Source organism: Anomaloglossus baeobatrachus, chromosome 3 (genome assembly GCF_048569485.1).
Source record: "Anomaloglossus baeobatrachus isolate aAnoBae1 chromosome 3, aAnoBae1.hap1, whole genome shotgun sequence".
NCBI lineage: Eukaryota > Metazoa > Chordata > Amphibia > Anura > Aromobatidae > Anomaloglossus > Anomaloglossus baeobatrachus.
Window position 1 is genome coordinate 361,905,821 of NC_134355.1, and position 26,955 is coordinate 361,932,775.

The window sequence follows — 26,955 nt, forward strand, 5'->3', positions numbered from 1 at the left end:
TATGCGATCGGATCTGTGAGTGTCGGCAGAGGAGCACGGCGTGCTGGAGGAGCCTGGGAGGAGAGAGGCTGATCCTGGGGAAGGCTGGGATGGGGAGGCTGAGAGGAGAGAGTCTGATGCTGGGGACCGAAAAGGCTGATGCTGGGAGGAGACAGGCTGATGCTGGGGGAGGCTGAGGCTAGGGTAGGCTGGGAGGAGAGAGGCTGATGCTGGCAGGAGAGAGGCTGATGCTGGCAGGAGAGAGGCTGATGCTGGGGGAGGCTGAGGCTGGGAGGAGAGAGGCTGATGCTGGGGACAGAAAAGGCTGATGCTGGGATGAGAGAGGCTGATGCTGGGGACAGAAAAGGCTGATGCTGGGAGGAGAGAGGCTGATGCTGGGGACAGAAAAGGCTGATGCTGGGATGAGAGAGGCTGATGCTGGGGACAGAGAGGCTGATGCTGGGATGAGAGAGGCTGATGCTGGGGACAGAGAGGCTGATGCTGGGGACAGAGAGGCTGATGCTGGGAGGAGAGAGGCTGATGCTGCGGGTAGAGAGGCTGATGCTGGGAGGAGAGAGGCTGATGCTGCGGGCAGAGAGGCTGATGCTGCGGGTAGAGAGGCTGATGCTGGTGCAGCATGGGGGATGGAGCACGATGGGGGGTGCGCAGCATGGGGGATGGAGCACGTTTGGGAGTGCGCAGTATGGCGGATGGAGCACGTTTGGGAGTGTGCAGCATGGCGGATGGAGCACGTTTGGGAGTGCGCAGCATGGCGGATGGAGCACGTTTGGGAGTGCGCAGCATGGCGGATGGAGCACGTTTGGGAGTACGCAGCATGGCGGATGGACCAAGTTTGGGAGTGCGCAGCATGGCGGATGGAGCACGTTTGGGAGTGCGCAGCATGGCGGATGGAGCACGTTTGGGAGTGCGCAGCATGGCGGATGGACCACGTTTGGGAGTGCGCAGCATGGCGGATGGAGCACGTTTGGGAGTGTGCAGCATGGGAGATGGAGCACGATGGGGGGTGTGCAGCATAGGGGATGGAGCACGATGGGGAGTGCGCTGCATGGGGGATGGAGCACGATGGGGAGTGCGGAGTATGGCGGATGGAGCACGTTTTGGAGTGCGCAGCATAGCGGATGGAGGACGTTTGGGAGTGCGCAGCATGGTGGATGGAGCATGATGGGGAGTGCGGAGTATGGCGGATGGAGCACGTTTGGGAGTGCGCAGCATGGCGGATGGACCATGTTTGGGAGTGCGCAGCATGGCGGATGGAGCACGTTTGGGAGTGCGCAGCATGGCGGATGGAGCACGTTTGGGAGTGCGCAGCATGGCGGATGGACCACGTTTGGGAGTGCGCAGCATGGCGGATGGAGCATGTGTGGGAGTGCGCAGCATGGCGGATGGAGCACGTTTGGGAGTGCGCAGCATGGCGGATGGAGCACGTTGGGGAGTGCGCAGCATGGGGGATGCAGCATGATGGGGAGTACGGAGTATGGCGGATGGAGCACGTTTGGGAGTGCGCAACATGGCGGATGGACCATGTTTGGGAGTGCGCAGCATGGCGGATGGAGCACGTTTGGGAGTGTGCAGCATGGGAGATGGAGCACGATGGGGGGTGTGCAGCATAGGGGATGGAGCACGATGGGGAGTGCGCTGCATGGGGGATGGAGCACGATGGGGAGTGCGGAGTATAGCGGATGGAGCACGTTTTGGAGTGCGCAGCATAGCGGATGGAGGACGTTTGGGAGTGCGCAGCATGGTGGATGGAGCATGATGGGGAGTGCGGAGTATGGCGGATGGAGCACGTTTGGGAGTGCGCAGCATGGCGGATGGACCATGTTTGGGAGTGCGCAGCATGGCGGATGGAGCACGTTTGGGAGTGTGCAGCATGGGAGATGGAGCACGATGGGGGGTGTGCAGCATAGGGGATGGAGCACGATGGGGAGTGCGCTGCATGGGGGATGGAGCACGATGGGGAGTGCGGAGTATGGCGGATGGAGCACGTTTGGGAGTGCGCAGCATAGCGGATGGAGCACGTTTGGGAGTGCGCAGCATGGTGGATGGAGCACATTTGGGAGTGCGCAGCATGGCGGATGGAGCACGTTTGGGAGTGCACAGCATGGGAGATGGAGCACGATGGGGGGTGCGCAGCATAGGGGATGGAGCACGATGGGGAGTGCGCTGCATGGGGGATGGAGCACGATGGGGGGTGCGCTGCATGGGGGATGGAGCACGATGGGAAGTGCACACCTCCCCCCAAGACACACACACACGCGCGCGCACTGCACAACACACCACACACACACACTGGGAACCACAAACAACTGCCCTACACAGACACCCACACACACAGACAACGCTGCACACACACAACACCCAACACACAAACACCGCGGCACACACAAATATATGCACATACCGCACAACACACACATTGCACAAAACGTACCTCCCCCCAAAACACACCACACACACACAAACCGCGCAACACACACACACACACACACAACGCGACAGACACACAGCGCTCCACAAACAACGCAACACACGCAACACACATACAACACCGCTCTCACCCCCCGTCACACCCAGACAACACCCAGAACATGTACAGCGCCCTACACAAACACTTGGTAACTACACACAACAACATCTATATATATATATATATATATATATATATATATATATATATATATATATATATATGTGTAAGGGGTCTGCCCATAACAAAAATCATACATTAACTACACAATATGTAAATTCTAGAATACCCGATGCGTAGAATCGGGCCACCTTCTAGTATATATATATAGTTTTTTTTATGAAAAATTAAATTCTACAATTTGTCAATGTACTTTCTGTATATATTGTCAGTGTCAATTTCTCAGTTTTATAGGTGTCTTCTTACTGTATACTCACTAGAAATTTGCATTGTTTGCTTTCCAAGGACAAAAATCTCAATTGATGGACACATATTTGCTCACATCGTTAGACAAACATCTTTGTAATCTGGATAGTAAAGTGTTAAGGCCAGATATAGTGGATATTTTGGGCTGCAACTGTTAAAGCATTTCCCGAATATTTTCTAGGCCCCTCTTATGCTGTCAAAAATAAGGACTACACAATTATTTTATTTAAACCAAACTTACAATCGTATAAAATCTGAAAAACTATGTTAAAAGATTTGATATTTTCAGCTTTTAAATATTAGGAGAAGCAGCTGCTGAAATTTGCCATGAAAAGCTAGTATAGTGATAACTCGCATTACAGCTGCAGTAAATATGGGTGGGGTCTGCTCCATTTGTGTGATGTCACTCCTCCCTTCCCCTTCTGGGCGGTTACAAAAGGACAATAGGGAATGAAGTTTAGGATCACCAGGCAGAGCAATTATTGGTGGCTGCAAATTGATATATGTGGATATTGTCACAGATAACAGCTGACAGCACCAATTCTTTTGGTGTTGCGCTGCTTACAGTATCACACAGGATAGTAGATATATGTACAAGTGGACTGTGTCACACATATTTGCAGTGTGTAAGTGTTGTGCTCAAACACTTAAACAACAGCAAGTAAAGAAGGCAGTCCCCAGAGACTACAGAAATAATAAATACATATTACAATTTTTTTGCCTTAAATCGCACCAATCATTAGGATTTTCCTATATAATCTAAAGCCAGTGCTATACTGGCACTATCATGTTAATTCTATACATACCTTTATTTGGCAGATAGGATGTATAGGTTTTGAAAATCAAGCAAGTAAAGTTTGTAAAATGAGCAGCTTTTTGAATGGCAGCAGCTGCCGATCAGCTGATAGCTCTGGTGGGTATTCATAGTGATTCCCTCCCCTCTGCCTGTCCGTCCGTTCCCCTATCTGTTATTTATGCTAATTATATTACAGAATCCTTTTACTAAGTGACTTGAAGGCCCTGTACCGATGTCATACCCATGGGACCAGAAGGGGTCGGGCCTCAGCCAACATAGCTGATACCAGGAAGCAACATTATTTTTCTGTTGGCTGAGACCCCGCCCCTTCTGGTCACATGGGTATGACATCAGCACAGGTCCTTCTAGTCACAGTAACACAATTCTATAATAGACTTAGCATAAATAACAGGGGAAGGACAGGGGGTGGAAATCACTATGATCGACAGCTACTGTCATTCAAAATGTTGCTCATTTTACAAGCTTTTCTTGCTTGTGTTTCAAAACCTATCCATCCTAACTGACAACTAAAAGCGTATATATAGAATCAGCATCATAGTGTCAGTATAGCACTGGCTTTAGGTTATTTAGGAAAATAATGGTGATTAGTGCGCTTTAAAAAATTGTGAGTTTGAACCCCCTATTAATAGGACTTGGTTTTACAGCAAAAAGCACAGATACTTGATCAGATTGTGATTAGGAGACTTTGGTGGCCAATCTTAAACTCGTTATCATGGTCCTTATACCATTCCTGAACAATTTTTACAATGAAGCAGGGCATATTATCCAGCTAAAAGGGGGCACCGTCAATACGGATACCATGGGAAAATATGGGATGGGTATTAAATTAAACATGTATATTTATACATGAAATATGTATAAAACATTTTTAAATGTGTCGGTATCAACAACAATTAATGGAATCAGGGTTAATTAAAATATCATTGAACTAGGTATACAGTGATACAGAGCCTTGCCCCTATAATAATCAGACGCTTAATAATAAACTTAATCTCAATAATAAGACTCTTTGGTGCCTCTTAGTGTTGCCAAGGGCTCTGTGCACCTTTACAGCCCCTCAGTTTGCATTTGGGGATTTTTCCCACCTTTGAACGACAGTAACAATCATGTCTTCACGTGCACACTGACACTGACTGATCCTTGCGGTGACCTGATGGGGGAACAGATGTGTTTGTTTTCCTATTAAGCTTCTCTTCGCAGCCGTTACAAACTACATCGATTCACACACTAGTGTAGCAAACAGCTTTAATGAAAAGGAGAGTGTGGAGAAGAAATTTTATACATTCTGCTCCTGACTTCATTCAATCATTGACTGGGTGTTTATTACAACTGCCACGTTACCAATGATAAGAGTGTATTACCGACTACTGTATACAAATTGTCTCTCCAGTAAAGGAGACAAACTCTAGCACAGCGCCACCTATTGGAAGTAGCGATCCTAAAAGTCACAAGTGGATTTTCGACAATCCTTTGCAATATGACTCAGGATATATAAGCCAGATCAGAATCCCAATTTGCAGACACGGTGTTTCGGGGTGCTTGCCCCTCGTCAGTGCAAAGTATGGGGGTGTCTGATCTGGCTCATGAGAAAGCTATGTGGGGACCACGGGGGAACACTATTCTCCTTAAGGAGACTTTGCAAGCCAGTCTGGCTGCCAGGTAAGGGGACTTATAGCTGCAATGCCCCTAAAATTCCACGGGGGAACACTATTCTCCTTAAGGAGACTTTGCAAGCCAGTCTGGCTGCCAGGTAAGGGGACTTATAGCTGCAATGCCCCTCTGGGAAATATTCAAATTGTCTCTCCAGTAAAGGAGACAAACTCTAGCACAGCGCCACCTATTGGAAGTAGCGATCCTAAAAGTCACAAGTGGATTTTCGACAATCCTTTGCAATATGACTCAGGATATATAAGCCAGATCAGAATCCCAATTTGCAGACACGGTGTTTCGGGGTGCTTGCCCCTCGTCAGTGCAAAGTATGGGGGTGTCTGATCTGGCTCATGAGAAAGCTATGTGGGGACCACGGGGGAACACTATTCTCCTTAAGGAGACTTTGCAAGCCAGTCTGGCTGCCAGGTAAGGGGACTTATAGCTGCAATGCCCCTAAAATTCCACGGGGGAACACTATTCTCCTTAAGGAGACTTTGCAAGCCAGTCTGGCTGCCAGGTAAGGGGACTTATAGCTGCAATGCCCCTCTGGGAAATATTCAAATTGTCTCTATATATACTACTGTATATTCATTTATACAGTATTGTGCAGCAGTTTTAGGCTTTCAAAAATGTGTTGATTTTTTTTTTTTACTTTAAATGCAAAATGAATGAGCAAAACAAACTTAAATTAGGCTAGTTGACGGATGACGGATTCTGACGGATTCCGCCACCATAGGCTTCCATTATAAAAACGACGAACGTCGACGGAATCCAGCACATTGCGTTTTTTTTACACTCTGAGAAGCGCAGAAAAACGCTACATGCTGCGTTCTTTCTGCCGGCAGATGCAACGCAGCATCGGCCGGCGGATGCAAAATAGCGTCGGCCAGCGGATACAACGCAAGGCTATCCGTCGCTATGCGTCATCAATACAAGTCAATGGGAAACAGCGCTCATCTGTTAACAGATTGCAGTGTTTCCCAAAGCGGCAGATTGCGACGGGTGCCAAACAACGCAAGTGTGAAAGTACCCTTACATCAATATTTGCATGTGGGTTTTTTTTAGGTACACTTGCACACAGTTTATGAAGGACCTCGACTTGGAGGTTGTTCCTAACATAGTGGAGAACTAACCACAGATCTTCTTTGAATACAGGCTTAGGGGTGCTTCACACACAGCGAGCTCACTGCCGAGATCGCTGCTGAGTCACGCTTTTTGTGACGCAGCAGTGACCTCATTAGCGATCTCGCTGTGTGTGACAATGAGCAGCGATCTGGCCCCTGCTGCGAGATCGCTGCTCGTTACACACAGCCCTGGTTCGTTTTCTTCAAAGCCGCTCTCCCGCTGTGACACACAGATCGCTGTGTGTGACAGCGAGAGATCGACAAATGAAGCGAGCAGGGAGCAGGAGCCGGCATCTGACAGATGAGGTAAGCTGTATCCAAGATAAACATCGGGTAACCAAGGTGGTTACCCGATATTTACCTTAGTTACCAGCCTCTGCAGCTCTCACGCTGCCTGTGCTGCCGGCTCCTGCTCTCTGCACATGTAGCTGCTGTACACATCGGGTTAATTAACCCGATGTGTACAGCAGCTAGGAGAGCAAGGAGCCAGCGCTCAGTGTGCGCGGCTCCATGCTCCCTGCTCACACAGCTAAGCGGTGTGCGCTGGTAACTAATGTAAACATCGGGTAACCATACCCGATGTTTACCTTAGTTACCAGTCTCCGCAGCTTCCAGACGGCGGCTCCGTGCAAGCGCAGCGTCGCTTGCACGTCGCTGCTGGCTGGGGGCTGTTCACTGGTCGCTGGTGAGATCTGCCTGTTTGACAGCTCACCAGCGACCATGTAGCGATGCAGCAGCGATCCTGACCAGGTCAGATCGCTGGTCGGATCACTGCTGCATCGCTAAGTGTGAAGGTACCCTTACACAAAACCTTCTGTCTCTTTGTGTACTCTCAGACCAAGTCAATGATATTGAGATTAGGGCTTTCTAGGGGTCATATCATGATTTCCAGGAGTCCTTGTCTTTATTTTCACTGAAGAACATTGGCTATATGTTTGAAATTTTTCTCCTGCTGCAGAATAAATTTAGAGTCAATCAGATGCCATCCAGATGGTAATGCATAATGGATAAGTATCTGTCTATAGTTATCGGCACTGAGGACAACAAGAAATAGCAACATTAACAGCTACAGATATAGAGGTCAGCTAAAGAAACTGTGCAGCAGATGAATGACACATCATGCTTACTTCCCCTTGAAAATAGATATCCAGCAGTGCCATCATTTCAAACCTGGCATCAACCAGCGGGACCTGACTTCACTCATAAACTTTTTAGAAAAGGAATATAGGAACTGCAGAACAAGAAAATGGCAGCAGGTGCTCTAGACTTATGAGTAGTGATGGGCGAATCTCCAGACTGTAAAAGTCCAGATCCGAGTGGGATACCTAGTATCTGAGTACTGACCCTGGGCCCAGAGTTATCAAGGAACTCCAGGTATCTATCCGGATCCAGCCACCCGGATAATTAAAAAAAGTAAGGAAAAGGAAAGAAAATAGGGATAAGCAGGAGCGTTATACTTACTGAGTCTCCTGCGCAGCTGTAACACTACTTCCAGGGCCGCTCATTACCCTCAAACATATTGACTGTTTCTCCCACCCACTGACAGTCCCGACGTCTGTTATTGGTTGTAGTCAGACCGCGCCCCAACCCTGTGTAACAGTGTGTCTGACTGTTTGGAATCACACACGCTGTCTGCGTATTTAAAGTGGTGTAAAAATAAATAAGTTAAAAAATTAGCATACAGACCCCCTATATTATGATACCCAGCGCAGATCAAGCATATGGCTACAACCACCAGTCGTCTGCTTATCTTGGCTGTGTATCAAAATAAGAGGGACCCCATGCGGCTTTTTTAAAAATTACCTAAAGAAATAATTAAAAAACTGGCAATTAAAAAAAAAAACAATTTTGATACCCAGCCATGTTAAAGCCGACAGCTGGGGGATAGTATTCTAAGGCTGGTGAGGCTCATAGTTATACGTGCAATAAGAAGCTGAGTCCTGCACCACTCGTGCGTCTCCGTTACCCAGATGATAAACTTTCACTTGCAGGAGCTTGCAGCACCAGTATAAGAATTACTCCGGACACAGCATGCTGGTCAAGTAAGAAGGTACGATCCAATCAACAGGGTGAGATGAAAAATGACCGCAAAACAGCTGCTATACCGGATGTTCTTTATTCAATCTTTGTGCAGGGTAAAAATCGCGGCGGGAGGAGACCTGGATACCGGCCCCTCACAGAGGACGACGGCCATTTCGCCTGTCAATAGGCTTCTACGGGTCCACGTCTAAGTACAGGAAGGCTCTCTTTAAATAGGGGAGTGTATCCAGGTGCCAAGCCACACATATTGACAAATGAGGAATGTCAAGTGATTTTTGTGAATACATACAAACAGTTAAAAAAACATGTGTCAGCAATCACTGCTGAAGTTTAAAACCAACATTCAAACAAATCAGAGTTTTTACAGATTCCAACAAAACTTACAATTACATACAGCTTTTTTGTAAATTTTTTGCAGATACATTACAGATTTATACAGATTTCTCACCGATTTTTTGCTAACGTTTTTTGTTTGTTTTTTTAACAAAGTTTTTTTACTACTACTACTTCTTTCAGGCTACTCATGGATTCTTTCTGGCTGTAAACAGCAATGATCATAATATAATTTAATGAGTCACTCTCAACAAATGCACATGACGATTCCCACCACTATTTATCAATTAATTGAGTATTTTATGACAATCATCATGTACACGAATCCCTTACATATTTTCCAGATTGACAAAAAGGGGGAATGATCACTATATGGTGCAATAAATCGTTATTAACAATCATCTATACATGATGACTATCACAACTCTTTGCCCATCAATTGCGTACGTCAAAAAAATGCTTTTGTATCCAGCCACAAAGTAAGCATATTTATAACCTTTAGATAAATAACATCATTAATCAAATACGATCCTCTGTACCTCACAAAAATACTGCCAGATCATTTCGGTCATTAAGACCCAAACCACCTTGTGCTCCATATTTTATTATTAATTTCGCCTCTGTTTGTAGCAAAATTTTGTGGAGATCCCCACCCTGTGGGGGTAGGGTAATTCTCACTAAACCCGCGAACCGCAGAACGTCGGGACTGCTAGCATGGGTTTCACGTACATGTTCTATTAATCTGGGGGAACCTTTTCCCATGTGGATGGAATTATAGTGTTCTTTAAAACGAATATATAAACACCTAATGGTTTTTCCAATATAAAATCTTCCACACAGGCAAGTCACCACATAAACCACATATTTCGTTTTACATGATATAAATTGTTTCACTTTATGCGTATGTGAGCCAATCTGGACGGACTTGCCCGTAAGGTGCAGGCTACAAAATCTGCACTGTCTGCACCGATAATTCCCAACTGGGGATTGTGTATCCATCCAGGACCTTGGACTCATTAGCCTGTTCCTAACTAGCAAGTCCCTCAGATTATGACATCTCGTGTATGTGACTAAGGGTCTAGAGCTGGTCATGCTTGTGAGATCTGAATCCTTCTCTAAGATATGCCAATTTTTTCTCAAAATATTTTTTATTACATCATGCATAGGGCCAAATTTAAAGCTAAACATAAATCTTTTGTTAGCATCTCTTTTTTCTCTTTTTTTATTTTTATCCCTGATGTCGCTTAGTGAACAGATATTAGGCTCATCGTTTATGGCTTTTTTCCATGCGGAATCAATAACCGCGTCGGGATAACCCCGATCCTGCAGTCTATGTTTCAAATCATATGCCTGTTCCGACAAACCCTCACCAGTACTGTTTGTTCTTTTCAACCTTAAAAACTGGGCATAGGGTAAGGCCGTTTTTGTATGATGGGGATGCGCGCTCTGGAAATGTAGCAAAGAATTGGAGGCAGTCGGCTTTCTATGAACTTTAGTGGAGATTATTCCTTGTTCCACCCACATTTCTACATCTAAAAAACTAAGAGATTTTCCTCCAAAAACCGACGTGAACGACATGTTCATGGTGTTGTTGGTATTTAGGTATGAAACAAATTCAGAAAAGACCTCCTCCGTTCCATCCCACACCATGAATACATCGTCCACATACCTTAAATAATGCCTTATATGTTTCAAGTATGGATTAGAATTATCAAAGACAGATTTGCTCTCAAAATGTCCTAAAAAAAGATTAGCCATCACGCAAGACACGGGGGTACCCATCGCGGTACCCCCGCATTGTACGTACCACTGCTCCAAAAACATAAAGGCATTCTTTGACAAGACAAAATCCAAAGCTTCCCCAACAAAATCACAAAATAAAGAATTTTTGCCACTCCGTGCCACTATAACCTTCACTGCCTCTATACCTAAAGTCTGTGGAATTCTAGTATATAAATTTTCCACATCAATTGAAGTCAAATTGAACCCTTCTTGCCACGTAATTCCTGTTAATAGTGATATGAAATCTCCACTATCCTTGACATAAGAGGGAATGAACTGTAATAAAGGTATTAACAGCCAATCAAGATAGTGGGAGAGTGGCTCAGTCAGTGAGCCAATCCCAGCCACTATCGGACGGCCTGGGGGATTATTGATATTTTTGTGAATTTTGGGTATACAGTACCAGTGGGGTTTTGTCGGAAAAGGTGGAATCAGTTTTTCAGCCTGTGTATGTGAGAGAAAACCAAGAGCCACATATCTGTTCAGTAAGCGAGTGAGTTGTTTTTTATACTCATTAATGGGATTCTGGGATAATGGAGTATATGTGGAGCGATCCTGCAGTTGTCTCAAACATTCCTGCAAGTACATTTTGCGGGATAGGAGTACTATGTTACCTCCTTTATCCGCTTCGCGGAAAATGGTATCATTCCAGGAACGCATAGTTTGTACTGCCGCCATTTCATTTTTATTTAAATTCAAATCATCACTAGGATATACCAGGGCCTCCACTTCTCTGAGAACCGTATCTTGGAACAAATCGATGAGATTACCATGAGCTGTGGGGGGGCAAAAATTAGACTTATTCCCCTTTGTAAATATTGTTGTTGTATTGACCAATTCATTTTGATCAATTTGGTAAACTGACCTCAGGTGACATCATTAAACTCAGTGACCTCATCTCAGGTGAAATGAGTTCACAGACCTGCATCTCCTGGTAGAAAACCGTGTTTTTTCACCAAGAGATGTAGATTTGGTTGTAAAATTTATACACCATATTCATGCACAAAATCTGTATCTTCTGGCAAAAAACTCATCAAAGCCGTGTCATGTTTTAATGCATTTTTTTTCATTCAATATCAAGTATGGCACTCAAGGTTGATACTGAATAAACTTCAGATGTTTTGAAATCTGTTTCCATTTTTTCATCATTTGCATATATATACAACTACTGACAACATGTCTCTGAATTTCCAAGCAATACGTTTTGTATTTATTTTCTGAAAATGAGAAATGGTCAAAATAACAAAAAAAAGCATTGTTTTCAGATCTCAAATAATGCAAAGAAAGCATGTTCATAATAATTTAGAAACAACAATACTAATGTTTTAACTCAAGACATCAAATTCGGGACTGGAGAAAAACAGGTTTAACACCGCGCTTGAAGACCACGGACATCAGTGTTGAACACACAATTCTTTTATTTCATTTCATTCCTACGCGTTTCGGAGACCACAACTGCCTCCTTCCTCAGGGAAAAGAATTCTTTTGATGTCCGTGGTCTTCAAGCGCGGTGTTAAACCTGTTTTTCTCCAGTCCCGAATTTGATGTCTTGCTTGCACAACAGGGCTGCTGCTGGACCACCTCAGCACTCGCTTATGCCACTAAAGGGGTTGTGACTGGCACAACCCGACCAGGTGAGTGCACCATTTCCTTATACTCTTACCCAGTAAATCGGGTAATACCCTATTGCGCCTTTTCTCTCCCAATTTTAGTTCAATGTTTTAACTCAGGAAGAGTTCAGAAATCAATATTTTGTGGAATAGCCATGATTTTTCATTGATGAAAGGCATTTTTCTAGCTTTACATGACCTGAGCCCTGCCACTAGGAGCCATTTACAAATTGTTTTTGCCATGCACTTCACCCCAGCTGCCATTTGCCATTCCTGTTGTAGGTCACTGCCATTGCTAGCCTAATCTCCAGACCTGAACTCCATTGAAAACCTCTGGAATGTAATCACTGTCTACTCCCTCTAGTGCGGGGTATCATTGCGCTGTCTACTCCCTTTTAATGCTGGATATCATCGTGCTATCTACTCCCTCGAGTGCTGGGTACCATCTTGCTGTCTACTGCCACTAGGGCTGGGTACCATCTTGCTGTCTACCTCCACTAGTGCTGGATACCATTTTGCTGTCTACTCCCACTAGTGCTGGGTACCATTGTGCTGTATACTTCCACTAGTGATGGGTACCATTGTGCTGTATACTTCTACTATTGCTGGGTACCATCATGCTGGCTACTACCACTAGTGCTGGGTACCATCGTGCTGTCTACTCCTACTAGTGCTGGGTACCATCGTGATGTCTCGTGAAGTCTACTCCCCCTAGTGCTGGGTCCCATCATGATGTCTATTCCCACTAGTCCTGGGTACCATCGTGCTGTCTACTACTACTAGTGATGGGTACCATCATGTTGTCTACTCCCACTAGTGCTGGGTACCATTGTGCTCTCTGCTCTCACTATTGCTTGGTACCATTGTGCTGTCTACGCCCACTAGTGCTGTGTACCATCGTGCACTGCATAGCTCCAAGATTTTTACATAACTGAAGCCAAACAACTTAAAGTGATTTTTAAAGTTAATTAACCTTCAATGCTGAATAGACGTTTATGGCAGTTATTCTTATAGACCAAAAAGACCTTTGTGAAGCGGTTAAGTAAATAATTACTGTAGTTTAGCAGCAGACCACCATTTACGGTAAATCCTTAAAAACAAAAGAAAACTGATTTCTAGTTTTAGTACTTTTTGGAATATGCTGCCATTCTAAAAATGAGAAAATTATATGACTGGTGAATTATTGTCTCTATATCGGCTATACTGTCTTTCTCTAGATACGTCTTTATACAGCTTTAGATGATACGATCCGTAAGTCCGCATTATTAGCTAAAACGACCGAATATAAATCTTAAACCGCATTTTAAAATGTTTGGAAAGAGTCTTTGGTTTATGAAAATCTAACCCAGATTAGTGCTCTGATGAATCATCCAGTGTGCCCATAATTGCATTGTGAACCACATGCCTATTATGTAACGGGTTTAGTGAAATCTCTGTTCTAGGACCCCAGGGGATATGAAGTAAAGCACCGCCAACTTCTAGCCCTCAGAAATGGCCAGTGCCTATCGTTCATGTAAGGAAAGTCAGTGTTCTCAGTAGTACTTTATGGGAATCTGAAGCGCAGCGTGCACACTGATCTGTCCTGCCAGTATGTTTACTGGGACAAACAGCTGACTCAATGTGTGCACCAGTAGGCACTGCCACTGCTGGGAGAAGCTACAGTGCAGATCATTTTCTATTCACTATTCTGAAGATGCCTCATTCATTTAAACTCCTTCTGCTTATCTTCTGCCTCATCCTCCTCACAGAAAGCAGAAAGCATAGGAGGAGAAGATGGACAAATCAGATGGAAGTGCAAAAACAAATAGGGTAAGCATCCGGAGAATTGGAAATAATGTCATCTGTGAGCTTGTTCCACATCTGTGCCTTCACAGCCATAATCTTTGCTTACAGTTTTTTTTACATAGGACAGCAGGGAAGCCTATTGTATCATGTAAAGTATGGGTACAGAATTCAGATTGATTTATGTGTTTCTTACTTGAAGAGAACATTTTAGAGTATCTGTGTGCCTGGTGTATGGTAAATCCCACCCATTACTATTCTTCTAATATTTATATTTATCAACACGAAAATAGGAACTTTAATATTCTGATCCGAATGTGATATATTTTGAGCTACTTGATTAGGATTTCAGATAACGACTTTACTGTTTTAGGGTTTACACATTATTAATTCAGTACCACGTCATCCTCTAGGATCAGAAAGCTGGACAATTGGCAAAGCTGTGCATTTAAGAACTTTATATCATCTTATTAATTTATGAACTATAATGATAAGAATGATGCCCTGTTATAAGTCATCCATATTGCCTAGAATAAATGGAATTGGGTGTGTGACCTTCTAAGCATGTGAGTGAAGGAGAACTGGGTATGCGCTGGTTTTAGAATACAAAATATTAATGGATGGATCTTGGGATCGTTAGAAGGCTATGGAAACCAGTTGTGATTTATACTTTTAATAATTCTATGGGACATCTATGGATATTTTGAGAAGTCTAAGTATCGTAGCAGACAGCTTGATAGATTCTCAGGCAGATATCGGTATAATGACTCCTTAATACCACAAATCTGGATTATTGCATGAAGTTCATAATTTAATTTATCTTGTATGTATCTGGCAAATACTAAGACATTCATTGGAGCTATAAATAAGATTTCAATAACTCTATTATCACATTGTATATATTTTACATTTATTGATGGTAGGATGGTATAATCGTCAAATATTATCTGGCTGGGTTACATTAGAAACTAAATCTTTTAAACCATTCCTACAATCTGTTAGGGGTCTCGGTCTCCATGTGCCCTGTGGTTATGTCATGATATAAAAAGTGTCCCTGATCTACAGAAGCACAAATGGATTATGCAATATATTAGCCTCGAAAAGAAACATTTGCATTTTCTCCCCTAAGGATGCAGTTGTGCGCATCTCCGACCATTATGTTATACTTAGCCTGACGTCTGACACAGGGATTTGTTAGAGTTTCAAAGTTCATTAATAGCAACATCTAGGAATAATTTAAAGCTTCCCTAATGCCTTGTAGCAAGCCAAGTTTATAATTCTCTGCAGATTAACTAACATGGTGTAAGCACATACAGACTCTAAAATATAGGCTTTATATATTGCACAAGCAAGAGATGAGTTGAAGTTCTACGTAAAAATTATTGCCATTTTTATAGGAAATTGTTAGTGAAAAAACTAAACTAAATGTTTAAGCGGAATGTTTATATATGACATGGATGATACAAGGATCGAGAAATTCTAATGACTTGGCGTTATCCTCCATAGCAATAGAGAGTTAACCAGAATACATACAAGATCTCACTTAGAAAGTCCATTGATTCAGTCTGATCTTGGACCCCAAAGCATGGACTGACCAGCAATCTTCTGACCCATGCATGATGGCCTCATAGAAATACATGACGCTGTCACGCTCAGGTCAGGAAAGCCATGGTCTGTCCGTTCTTTAGTAGTCCAAGATTGGACAGATTGGCATGGATGTGTGAATGAGCCCGTAAACATATGCAATCCCAATAAGAGAATATACACGTTCAAAAGATTGGTTGCATGTCTTACATTTTATAAAATACAAATCTTTAATAGATAACAATCATAAAAAAACTAGATAAGAAAAATAAAACCAAATAAATATGCGCATATCTGTCACTGGGATATAACCAAATGACCAAGCTGATGACCAACAGAGCCACGTAAATATAATTAAAATCTTAAGTAGGCATAAATAGACAGCTAGTATGTAGAGTTGAGCGAGTACCTAACTATTCGTACTCGCTACACTCATAACGAGTACTGTCTGATACTCGCGTATTGATTCCGAATAGTGTGAGCAATGCAAATCAATATGGAAAAACTCGCAAAGTATCGAGTAACCCGAATGCTGTACTATTTGTGCGAGTAGCGAATTGTGCGGAATTAGACAGTACTTGTTATGAGTATAGCGAGTACGAATAGTTAGGTACTTGCTCAACTCTACTAGTATACAATAAAAAGTTGCAATATATACAGGTAGAGATAATAATAAAGCAGCATAGAGAGAATAGCCCTGATGAAGCCTCCTCCTGTGGTGATACACAGGAGATCCTTATTCCCTCATGATGCTTTTCCTATAAGCCTACTTACCATTGGTGACTGCACATGGCACTTTATTACACAGTGTTACTGCTTACTACTTTTATATTCTTTTGATAATGCATTATCATCTTATTTTGTATTGAGATCATTCCAGAGGTAATGTCTATTAACACTTATTTCAAATATTCATGACATTTCTCTATTGTTTATCTTATCGGTCATACGGGTTGTATCCCAGTGCCAGATTTTAGTATAAAAACATGTTGTGGTGCAATGTGTGCATTTTTAAAAGGCTTTATTTTTTTGTCCAGGCTTTTGTGTTTTCTGTATAATAATACTTACACTGTAAATTTAGGAAGTACGTCTTCCCTCTATTTTGAAATGGACATTACAAAGGACCCTGAAGTTACAATATTAATTCTTTCAGGGGCGACCATTGTAATTTGACAATATTGTACCTTGAGACCATATTTGTGTGAAAAAACTAGTAATTGGTTCCAAAACCTCAAAAATGTCATTCAAAAATAAGAAGAAAATATGTGCAAAAAACCATTACAAATAAAAGAAAGCAAGTAAACTACAGTAGTCCTTATATATAAAAGGAGCTGCCAGAAGCTCTAAATCACACTATGATAAGAACAGCAACTTATTTAGAGTCCTGTAAGGTAGACACAGTGCATCAGAAAAGTAAAATTGAGGTGCCCTCACTCGATGCACATAGGAGCATCTTCTCTTGGCTCAGATAAAGAGCAGTATGCTGTATTGTTGAGAGACGCCACTAGGTAGCTAATCAGTGCATGTAGGTGTTTTACTAGTGAAATGACCATGCTGATTGACTGGACGTTCTGGATAAGGTTATTATAACTTGAGAGACCACCATACTCAAATGCCCAACAATGGCCAATTAATCTAGCCATAATGTAGAAAAGGCTTGCATCATACAAGTAAGCATATGTTTGCAAACTAATGAATTTAGCATTTTTTTTTAATTTTTTTAGCCATGTGTATAAAAAGAATCAAGATCTCACCAAACTGCGAAAACATAAAAATGATCAGCTGATCAGAGTGGATGAGCATGATTTTACTATGAGGCCAGCGTTTGGAGGTAGGTTTTGATAGATTTTTAATAATATTAAAAAGATAATTAGAAAATCATTTTGAAAACATCTAGTATACTGTATATGAGCAATATATGAATTGTTGTTAAACATTTTCGTTTTTTATGTGTCATATAATTATTAAAAAAGCAATGGGCACCGGTATGAAGGTAAATGCAAAGTTCGGTCTGATGGAGCACTCTGCCTGTTCTCCATTAATACCCATTAGTTGGAAAGGAATAATAATAATTATTAATTACAAGCCATGTTTTAGTGCTGCAAACTGATGTTTATCTTCCTTTTCTTGGGACTACATATAGAGGTGCTAGTGGCCCTCCATCATAATGCAGTAACACAGACAGGGTGCAATAATCACCAGTAAGCACTGGTATGTGTAAGTGCCACATGAACTTTTTTGACTCCATAACTAAGCTGCAAGTGTAGGGCACTTGAGACACCGTTTCTGTGGGTACTCATATGAAACTCAGACAATAGGAAACCCATCTTCGGATTGGGGAAGCCGCAATGTGCCAACCCTTCCACCAACCCAAAAATCTAAATGGAGAAAGTTCCATGTCCAACACAGCTGGAGGTATGTGGAGGTATGCTCCCCACCGTAAGCTGTGTCCAGCAGTTGTTGGTCCTCCTTATGCAGAAGCAGTACAGGTTCAGTGACAGGCCGAAGGAAAACTCAAGTAGAGCCATGTTTTGTTATCTTGATTTCCATCTTTTGAGTCTTTCCATAGTCGCTAGACATAATCTTGGTGATAAGACCCATTGGCCAGTCATTGCGATGAACCACTTTATCTTTTAGAACGACATGGACTCCTTCTTGCTATTTGTGATGGCTCTGAAGCAAATGCAGGTATTCAGTCTCCCAGCTGTGCCAAGCTAAAACACATTAGACAGGTGTTATACCTGCTTCCACTGATATATTCATTGTACTTACCTACACATGCACTTATACAGTCATGAGAATTGTGCCTTTTAATACCATTGTTATTGGAATTCTTCTATGGATTCAGCTGCATGTTTCATCTGTCATTTTTTAAATATACATATATGGCGATTGTTCTTTGAAATATTTGTTATATGCTCTATGATAGTGCATATTTGCAGCAATTTATACTCTATGATTTATGCATACCTTTAGCAAGAATTATCAGATTTTTGAATCCACTGCAGCATTTTTTAATGGTAGGTTTATTGCTTGTTATTGTAAACCTATTCTCAGTCCATTTTGTCCCTTGGTATATTATTACCATCTTTTAAGCACCTTTTGCTGTATCTAACTTTATAAGAAATATTTTTTGAATTTAAGTAAAATATTGTTGTGTGAATATTTTGACCTACTCACTTTGTTCAATCACTATGTATGGTTGATCCTTGGGGTTTATGATGGAGAAATAGGTGTATAACCAAACCAAATTTGGACATTTGTGTAACACCAGCATCCGTGCACTGCTCTCTTTTTCCCCTGCAGGGACACTGACTCACTCACCACCACGACCAGCCCACACCACAGGGCCTGGTTTCCCCGCGTCCTCCACGTGGTTCTCCTTTGCTTTCCTCTCCCAGAGTCGCGCTGCACAGGTTCTCTGGGAGTGCTCCTAGGGCATTCGCGTACACTGCTGCCCTTCTCTTAAAGAGCCAGTACGTCATTTCCTGGAAATGCCTCTCAGCCTATCGCTGAGAGGCACTGGGTACTTAAGGCACTCTCTCACTTGGGGTGGTGCCTAAGCCACTTGATTAGTTAGTTAGTAGTTTGGTCTTAGCCAGCTAGTTGTCAGATCCCCTTGTCCACTGTCCATTCCCTAGCCAGTGTACCTTCCTGTGTCCTTGCCCTGCTGGTACCTTGTACCTGTCCTTTCTAGCCATGCTACCTGCCTCAGCTGTCCTGTTGGTCTCTGTTTATTTCAGTGACTGTCCCTGGCCGTGATACGTGCCTCAGCTGTCCCGGTGGTCCCTGCCTATACTAGTGACTGTGCCTGTCTGCCCTGGCAGTGCTATCAGCCTCAGCCGTCCCGGTGGTTCCTGTCTATACTAGTGACTGAATGTGTCCGTCCTGGCCATGCTACCTACCTCAGCCATCCTGGTGGTCCCTGTCTACAGTAGAGACTCTGCCTGTTTGCATCTATATCAGTCCTTGTCCTGGGAATCAGCTGCCAAAGTCCCGGTCACTGTCCTAGGAGTAGTACCTGGTGTATGCCTCGCGGTGGGTGCTTAGTCAAGCCCCTCCCAATAAAGTGTAAGCCTGGAGCCCCCTGTGGTCCATTTTGCCACTTTACCATCTCCAGCGGCGTGCGTTACAATATGGGCTGATACACAAAGATATACTGTATATATAGACAAAAACAGGAGGACAGGGAGTATAACATGCAAAAAGATTTATTTAGATATCAAGCAACAAATTTAGTATATCCAAGTGGCAAAGAAAAAATACCCTAATAGATTTCTTTATATGAGACAGGACCGAAAAGCAGTGAATGCATATAGTCAAATATCAAGGCATAAGCATTTGGACTAAATATTAGGGCTACAGGTGGATGAGGTGATTCTGCTTGATTTCCAAACCGACCACATTAAATGCTATACAATTCAGAAAGTGCACCCACACCATCCACCTCCTCCCATAGTACAAAGACCTCTATGTACGTTTTGCTTTCTTTAAACAGAGTATGCCATATAATACAGACTGCTTCCTCAGGGTAGTTATATATATAGACAGGCCCCAAAATATAAAACGATAAGAGGGACAGAATGTATAGCCACCTCAATATAGAATTAGGGTCTATGAAAAGAAAGAAGAAGGCTCCAGATGAATGCAGGAACAGTATGCAGGAATGCAGGAACACTCACACCAAGCAGATGGACAATGTGGGCATAGTAAATGAATCACCTAATGCAACAAAGTTGTCAAATAGGGAACACCTCATGCATTTCGCTGTAGTCAAATAGCTTCATCAGGAGAAGGTTCTAATTAATCTCTAACTAACGTTGGCAGAACCTGCAGATATAAACGGGTTCCACTGGCAGTCTAATATTTATGGGAGCCTCCAATTGTCCCCCAACAGATGATCTCAGGGAGATAAAGATCTGTCATGTCTGGTTTTAGATTACTGTTCCTTTTGATCTTTAAGAGATAAGCCACCGCTAGAGATGTCTGGCTGCAGCTCTCTTTTAGAAAACGTATGGGTGGAGTCTGGGAAGACCAAAATATCATCACTTTGCTGTAACAAGGTCTGAGGGGATAACAGGGACAGGGGCTCCTAGACTGACCCTCAGACTAGGAGGCCCTAACTGTCCCTAATCCCAGAGATACTGCTATTGGTGAAGATGTGTCCGTCGCCTTCTTTGCCCTGCTTCTGGCAAGCCCTGATTTTATACCCCCACTCCCCCACCCCAGTGGAGGACTTGGACAGGAGTGTTTGAACCCACATATATAGACAAACGGGGAAACCAAAAATTATCACGTAGTTAGCACACACAGAGATATAAGACAATATGTGATAAGGAAGAAATAAAGAGCAGGGATGATATAACCAGACGACAAGAGGATTTCCACAACACACGAAGCAGCATGCAATAAATCACGAGCAACTTGAGCATAACAGCACGTGAATGGGTTTAGAAAAGCTACAGTTGGCATGGGAAGACAGGATCCACCATCTTAAAAATGCAGGGAGTAACTGTGATAGGTCTCCCACCACATGTGATCCAAGAGGTAACCAGCAGGCTAGCAGAAATTAACTCCTGTAAGCCCAATCTCTAATGAGCACACAGCTGGTTTATACCCAAGCCTGTCTGTGCAACTCAGAAGTACTAGAGAAGGCATAGCTTGGAGTGTGAGATTCTGCAGTGTGAACAGCCTCAGATGCTACCATGACACTTGGCGAGTTTAGAGCCAAACACCGTGTGACATTTGTATCTCAATTAGGCCTAATTGAATGCCTGTTATTTCTATATTGAAAGACAAAATATACTACAATACTGAAATACTGCAGTGGATTATGTCAATAAAACCATGAGACTAACAAAAAAAATGTAAATAAATAGTAAAATAACACATTCAACCTCCCCAAATTGATTTACTATGTAAAATAAAAATAGAAATATTTTGTATTGCTGCTATTTTAACAACCTCCACTATAAAACTGTTTAACCTCTTGTGATGGTTTATACCGTCTGCTAGTGAATCTTTTGTCTCTCGACTCTATCTATGGACATTAGCACTGAGGGTTAATGACACTCTGGGTTTAACTAACATCTCCGTATCCCTCGAGTGTGATTCCCCATTAGAATTTGCCTAAGGAAAGGCTTAACAATTTAGCTGTCAATAAATCACTGCCAGGCATTAATACACTGCAATACAGGAGCAGTGCTATGAATTGTATGAGTGGTGTTATTCTTAAGGAAACCTGTTAAGAGCTTTAGTGCAACCAAATTATTTAAATTACTTTGAAGGGTAGTAAATGGCAAGTTTGAGCATATCTTCCTGTTTGAAAATGGCCATTTCTTCTCTATGAAAATATACTTTGAATCTTTATGTAAATGAAACAGCAAGTTTAAGGACAGTTTATAAGTAGTGATGCGTGAACCCGCAGATACCCAGGATCGGCGGGTCCTACTGGATTTTTTTTAAAAAACACGGTTCAAGCTCGAAATTAATCCCAGATATCTGGCTGCATGTTGTTCCCCATATAAGTCTATGGGGAACCAAATCATGCGCTTTAAAATGGTGGTTGAAAATCCAGGGGGATTAGAGCAGGTGCATTATACTTACCAGTCTCTTCGTGGCTGTAACACTACTTCTGGGGTTGCTCATTAACCTGATGCATATTCACTGCTTCGAGCACCCACTGGTAGTTCCAGCAGCTGTGATTGATTGCAGTCAGACTGCGCCCCCACCCTGTCTGACAGCATGTCTAACTGCTTGCAGTCATAGACTCTTTGTGTATTCCTATTGTGGTGTAAAAATAAATTAAAAAATTGGCGTAGAGTTCCCTCATATTATGAAACCCAGCACAGATAAAGCATACAGCTACAGGCTTCAGCCCGCAGCCATGTGCTTATCTTGGCTGTGTATCAAAATAAGAGGGACACTATGTGGCTTTTTTTAAAATGATTTAAATAAATAATTTAAAAAACCATCCTGCAGTCACCCCAATTTTGATACCCAATCATGATAAAACCAACAGCTGGGGGCTGGTATTCTCAGGCTGGGAAGGCACATGGTTATTGGCAACCCACAGCCTAAAAATAGCAGCCTTCAGCCGCCCAGAATTGTTGCATCCATTAGATTCGACAATCCCGGAACTGTAACTGGCTCATCTCGATTGCCCTGGTACGGTGGAAATCGGGGTAAAAAGGGGTTAATGACAGCTCACATGTGGCACTAAACCCTAGATTAGTAATGGGGAAGGTCTATGATACCCCCCTAATTACTTATCTGTTAGTGAAAAGAAATAAACATAAACACAGAAAAAATGCTTTAATTGAAATAAAATACAAAAAAACTCACTGAGTTTAATGAGGTCACCTAAGGTCAGTTTACTTTTTTAATTCTGCAACATTTGCTGCATTTGACTCCATTTGTGTTTTGCAGAGACTAGATCATCACTACACCCATAGATGAACTCCCAGAGGGGTAAAATTTCCAAAATTTGGTCACTTGAGGGGCTTTCTGCTGTTCTGGCACTTAGGGGCTCTGCAAATGGAGCCCGTAAACTAGTCTACGAAAATCTGTGCTCCAAAAATATTTTTTTTGTCTATTTCCCTTGGGAAAATTGAAAATCTCGGGTTTAAACAATATTTGAGTGGGAAAAATGTAATTATTTTTTCTTCACCACCCAATAGTATAAAAATTTATGACATGCTTGTAGGTGTCAATATTCTCACTGCCCCTTTAGATGAATTCATTGAGATTGCAGTTTGTAAAATGGGGTCAATTGTGGATGAGTTATGCTGCTCTGGCACCTTATTGTCTCTGTCAATGTGACATAGCCCCCCCAAACCATTCTAACTAAATGTGAATTCAAATATGGCACTCCTTCCCTTCTTCACTTTGTACTTTGTCTCAAAAGTAATTTTCAACCACATATGGGGTATTGGCATACTCAGGAGAAATTTCACAACAAATTGCATTGTCCATTTTTTCCTTTTATCCTATTGAAAATGAAATATTTGGGATTAAAGTAACATTTTTGTGGTTAAAAATGTATTTTTCATTTTCACGGCTTAATCTTATAAAATTCTGTGAAGCACCCGGGGGTTCAAAGTGCTCAACAAACATTTAGGTAAATTCCTTGAGGGGTCTAGTTTCCAAAATGGGGTCATTTGTGGGGGAGCTCCACTGTTTAGGCACCTAAGGTGCTTCACAACTAAATCTAAACCCAAATATGGTGCTCCTTCCCTTCTTCATTTTGTACTATGTCTCAAAAGTAGTTTCCAACCACATGCGAGGTATTGGAAAACTCAAGAGAAATTGCACTAGAAATTGTATGGTGCATTTTCTCTAGTTAACCTTGTGAAAATGAAAGGTTTGGAGTTAGGGCAACATTTTTGTGGTAAAAATGTATTTTTTCATTTTCCTGGCTTAATGTTATAAACTTCTGTGAAGGACTTTGGGGTTTAAACGGTTCGCCAAACATCTAGACAAATTCCTTGAGGTTTCTAGTTTCCAAAATTAGGTCAATTGTATTGGAGGTCACACCAGGGGCTTTCAAAATGCGATATGACGATCGCTATCTATTCCAGACAAGTTTGCGCTCTAAAATTGAAATGGCGATCCATTCCGAGCGCTGCCTTGCGCTCAAACAGTAGATTTCCACCACATATGGAATATTGGTATACTTGGGAAAGATTGCACAACAAATTATATGGTGCTTTTTCTCTTGTTATCCTTGCCAAATTGCAAAATTTTGGGCTAAAGTAAAATTTTTTTGTGGGATGAATTAATTGTTTTATTTTTACTTCACACGTTGCTTTATTTCCTGTTAAGTACATAAAGGGTTAATAAACTTCTTGAATGGGGTTTTGAGCAGTTTGAAGGGTGCAGTTTCTAGAATGTTATCACTTTTTGGATTTTTCTGTCACTTAGGTCTCTGAAAGTCACTTCAAATGTGATATGGTTCCTAAAAAAAATGTTTTTGTAAATTTTGTTGGAAAAATGAGAAGTTGCTGATAAACTTTGAACCCTTCTAACTTCCTAACAAAAACAGTGAAGTTTCAAAAATTGCACTGATGTAAAGTAGACATGTGGAAATGTTATTTATTCAGGAAGGAATTTTTTTCCCCATTGGTGCTGTTTGACACATTGGGTTTTTTTTTGCCTTCCTCTGGATCAACATGTTAGTCTACGGGTTGAACAAGATGGACTTAGAGTCTCCCTTCAACCTTAAAAACTATGAAACTATTATCTATTTTGTGTGACCAAATTCTCTGGATTAAGGGCATAAAAATGAAAAGTTTGAAAATTGCGAATTTTTCTAAAGTTTTGCTAAACTTATGATATTTTTACAAATAAAAGCAAAGAATATTGTCTTTTACCATTATCATTAAGTACAACATGTCACAAAAAAAATCTCAAAATCCCTGAGTTCGTTAAAGTGTTCATTGTAACACTGGTCAGAATTGAAACATATACCTCAGTCATGAAGATGAAAACAGGCTCTGGGGTCAAGGGGTTAAAATTAACAAAAAAGGAAAATGAGCCTATGCAAAATTTTGAGCATTTGGGCACCAGTCGTGGTTAGTACCTAGCAGCACCCCCTTTGGCAAGTATCACAGTTTGTAAATGTTTTTTTGTAGCCAGCCAAGAGTCTTTCAATTCTTGCTTGAGGGATTTTCATCCATTCGTCCTTAGAAAAGAATTCCGGTTTTGTGAGATTTCTGGGACGTCTTGCATGCACTGTTCTTTTGAGGTCTGGCCACAGATTTTCAATGATGTTCAGGTCAGGAGACTGTGAGGGCCATTGTAAAACCTTCAGCTTGCATTTTTAATTCAATCTAATGTGGATTTTGCCGTGTGTTTAGCATCATTATCTATTTGTAGAAGCCATCCTCTTTTCACATCCATTTTTCCCTCTTTCTGGGCTGCAGCACAACCCCAAAGCATGACTGATGCGTAATGGCTGGCGAGATGTTCTTTTCATGAAATTCTGTGCCCTTTTTTCTACACACATACCTTTGATCATTGATCAAGACTTGTTTCCAAAATGCATCAGGCTTGTTTAGATGTTCCTTTGCATACTTATGATGCTGAATTTTATGGTGCGGATGCAGGAGACGTTTTCTTCTGATGACTCTTCCATGAAGGCCATATTTGTGCTGTTGTCTCTGAACAGTAGAACAATTTACCACAACTCTACAGTCTGCTAAATTTTCCTGAAGGTCTTTTGTTGTAAAGATCGGGTTCTGATTGTCAACTCTCTAGCAATCCTATGAGCAGCTCTCACAGAAATTTTGCTTGGTCTTGTAGACCTTATTATGACCTCCACTGTTCCTGTTAACTTCTATTTCTTAATTACATTTTGAACTGAGGAAATGGCTACTTGAAAGCGCTTTGGTATCTTCTTATAACCTTCTCCTGCTTTGTAGGACTTCACCATTTTCATTTTCAGAGTGCTAGCCAGCTGCTTAGAAGAACCCATGGATGATGTTTTTTAGCACAAGGTTAGAGGAGGCTGGGTTTTCTGCCAGTAGATGCCAATTTGGTGCACAAATCTGGTGTAGACCTTTCAGCAACAAATTTGCATTTCCTTGTAGTAAACCACACAGAAATGGCATCAAAACTATTTTTGTGCATTTTTTGCCAAGAGATGCAGGCTTGGTGCTGTTTGTAGGTGGCTGGGTATTTATGAAAGGTGCAGGGCGAAAAGCATCGAAGCCTACATCCAATGTGAATCTCTCCAAAGGTACATGGCTGTGACCTTGGTTTGATGACACTACCATCACACCAATGTCACAGTAATGTGACCTAAGCATCCCTGCACAATGAACCCATTTACTACAGATATTGCAAATGTTCACTTGACACTTAACATATTTCATATTGTGATGCAGCAAACCTCAAAGGATATGGACATATATGGCATATTTTATTTACTTAAATGCATATTACACACCTTGCTGTCTGAGCAGTGACAGATTTACTCTTAATGCGAATCTGTCTCCATATTTCACAATTCAAACTGCACACATTATTAAATAGCTCTCTTAGATCCAATTAAGCTGTTGTACTTACTTTGAAAATTCAAGTACAAATACTATATTATCCTCTGTTAATCTCTTCCCCCATGCTATTAAAATTACCATTTTATGAGTCCAGTCTTTTTTATTTTCACAGGCTCTACACTAGCTTCATCAGGTCTAAGAGATCTATTTATTAATGTATGATTGTTTTGTCAGATCCCCTTTAACTTATTCTGTTTTCAGCTATATACAAGGATACACATACACTGAAGAAAAATGTAAACCCAACACTTTTGTATTTGCTCCAATTTTTCATGAGCTGAAC

At 42.0% G+C, this 26,955-nt stretch overlaps 1 protein-coding gene across 1 annotated transcript in view; it reads left to right on the forward strand.

Moving 5' to 3' along the window:
- The first annotated feature begins 13,927 nt into the window (after window positions 1–13,927).
- The window catches only part of LOC142295293 (gamma-aminobutyric acid receptor subunit rho-2-like), a 182,286-nt gene continuing 169,258 nt past the window's right edge, over window positions 13,928–26,955 (forward strand). The window contains exons 1-2 of the mRNA XM_075338407.1: window positions 13,928–14,058; window positions 17,340–17,446. Coding sequence (XP_075194522.1) covers window positions 13,943–14,058; window positions 17,340–17,446 — 223 coding nt within the window. The 5' untranslated portion in view covers window positions 13,928–13,942. The remainder of the gene's footprint in view (window positions 14,059–17,339; window positions 17,447–26,955) is intronic.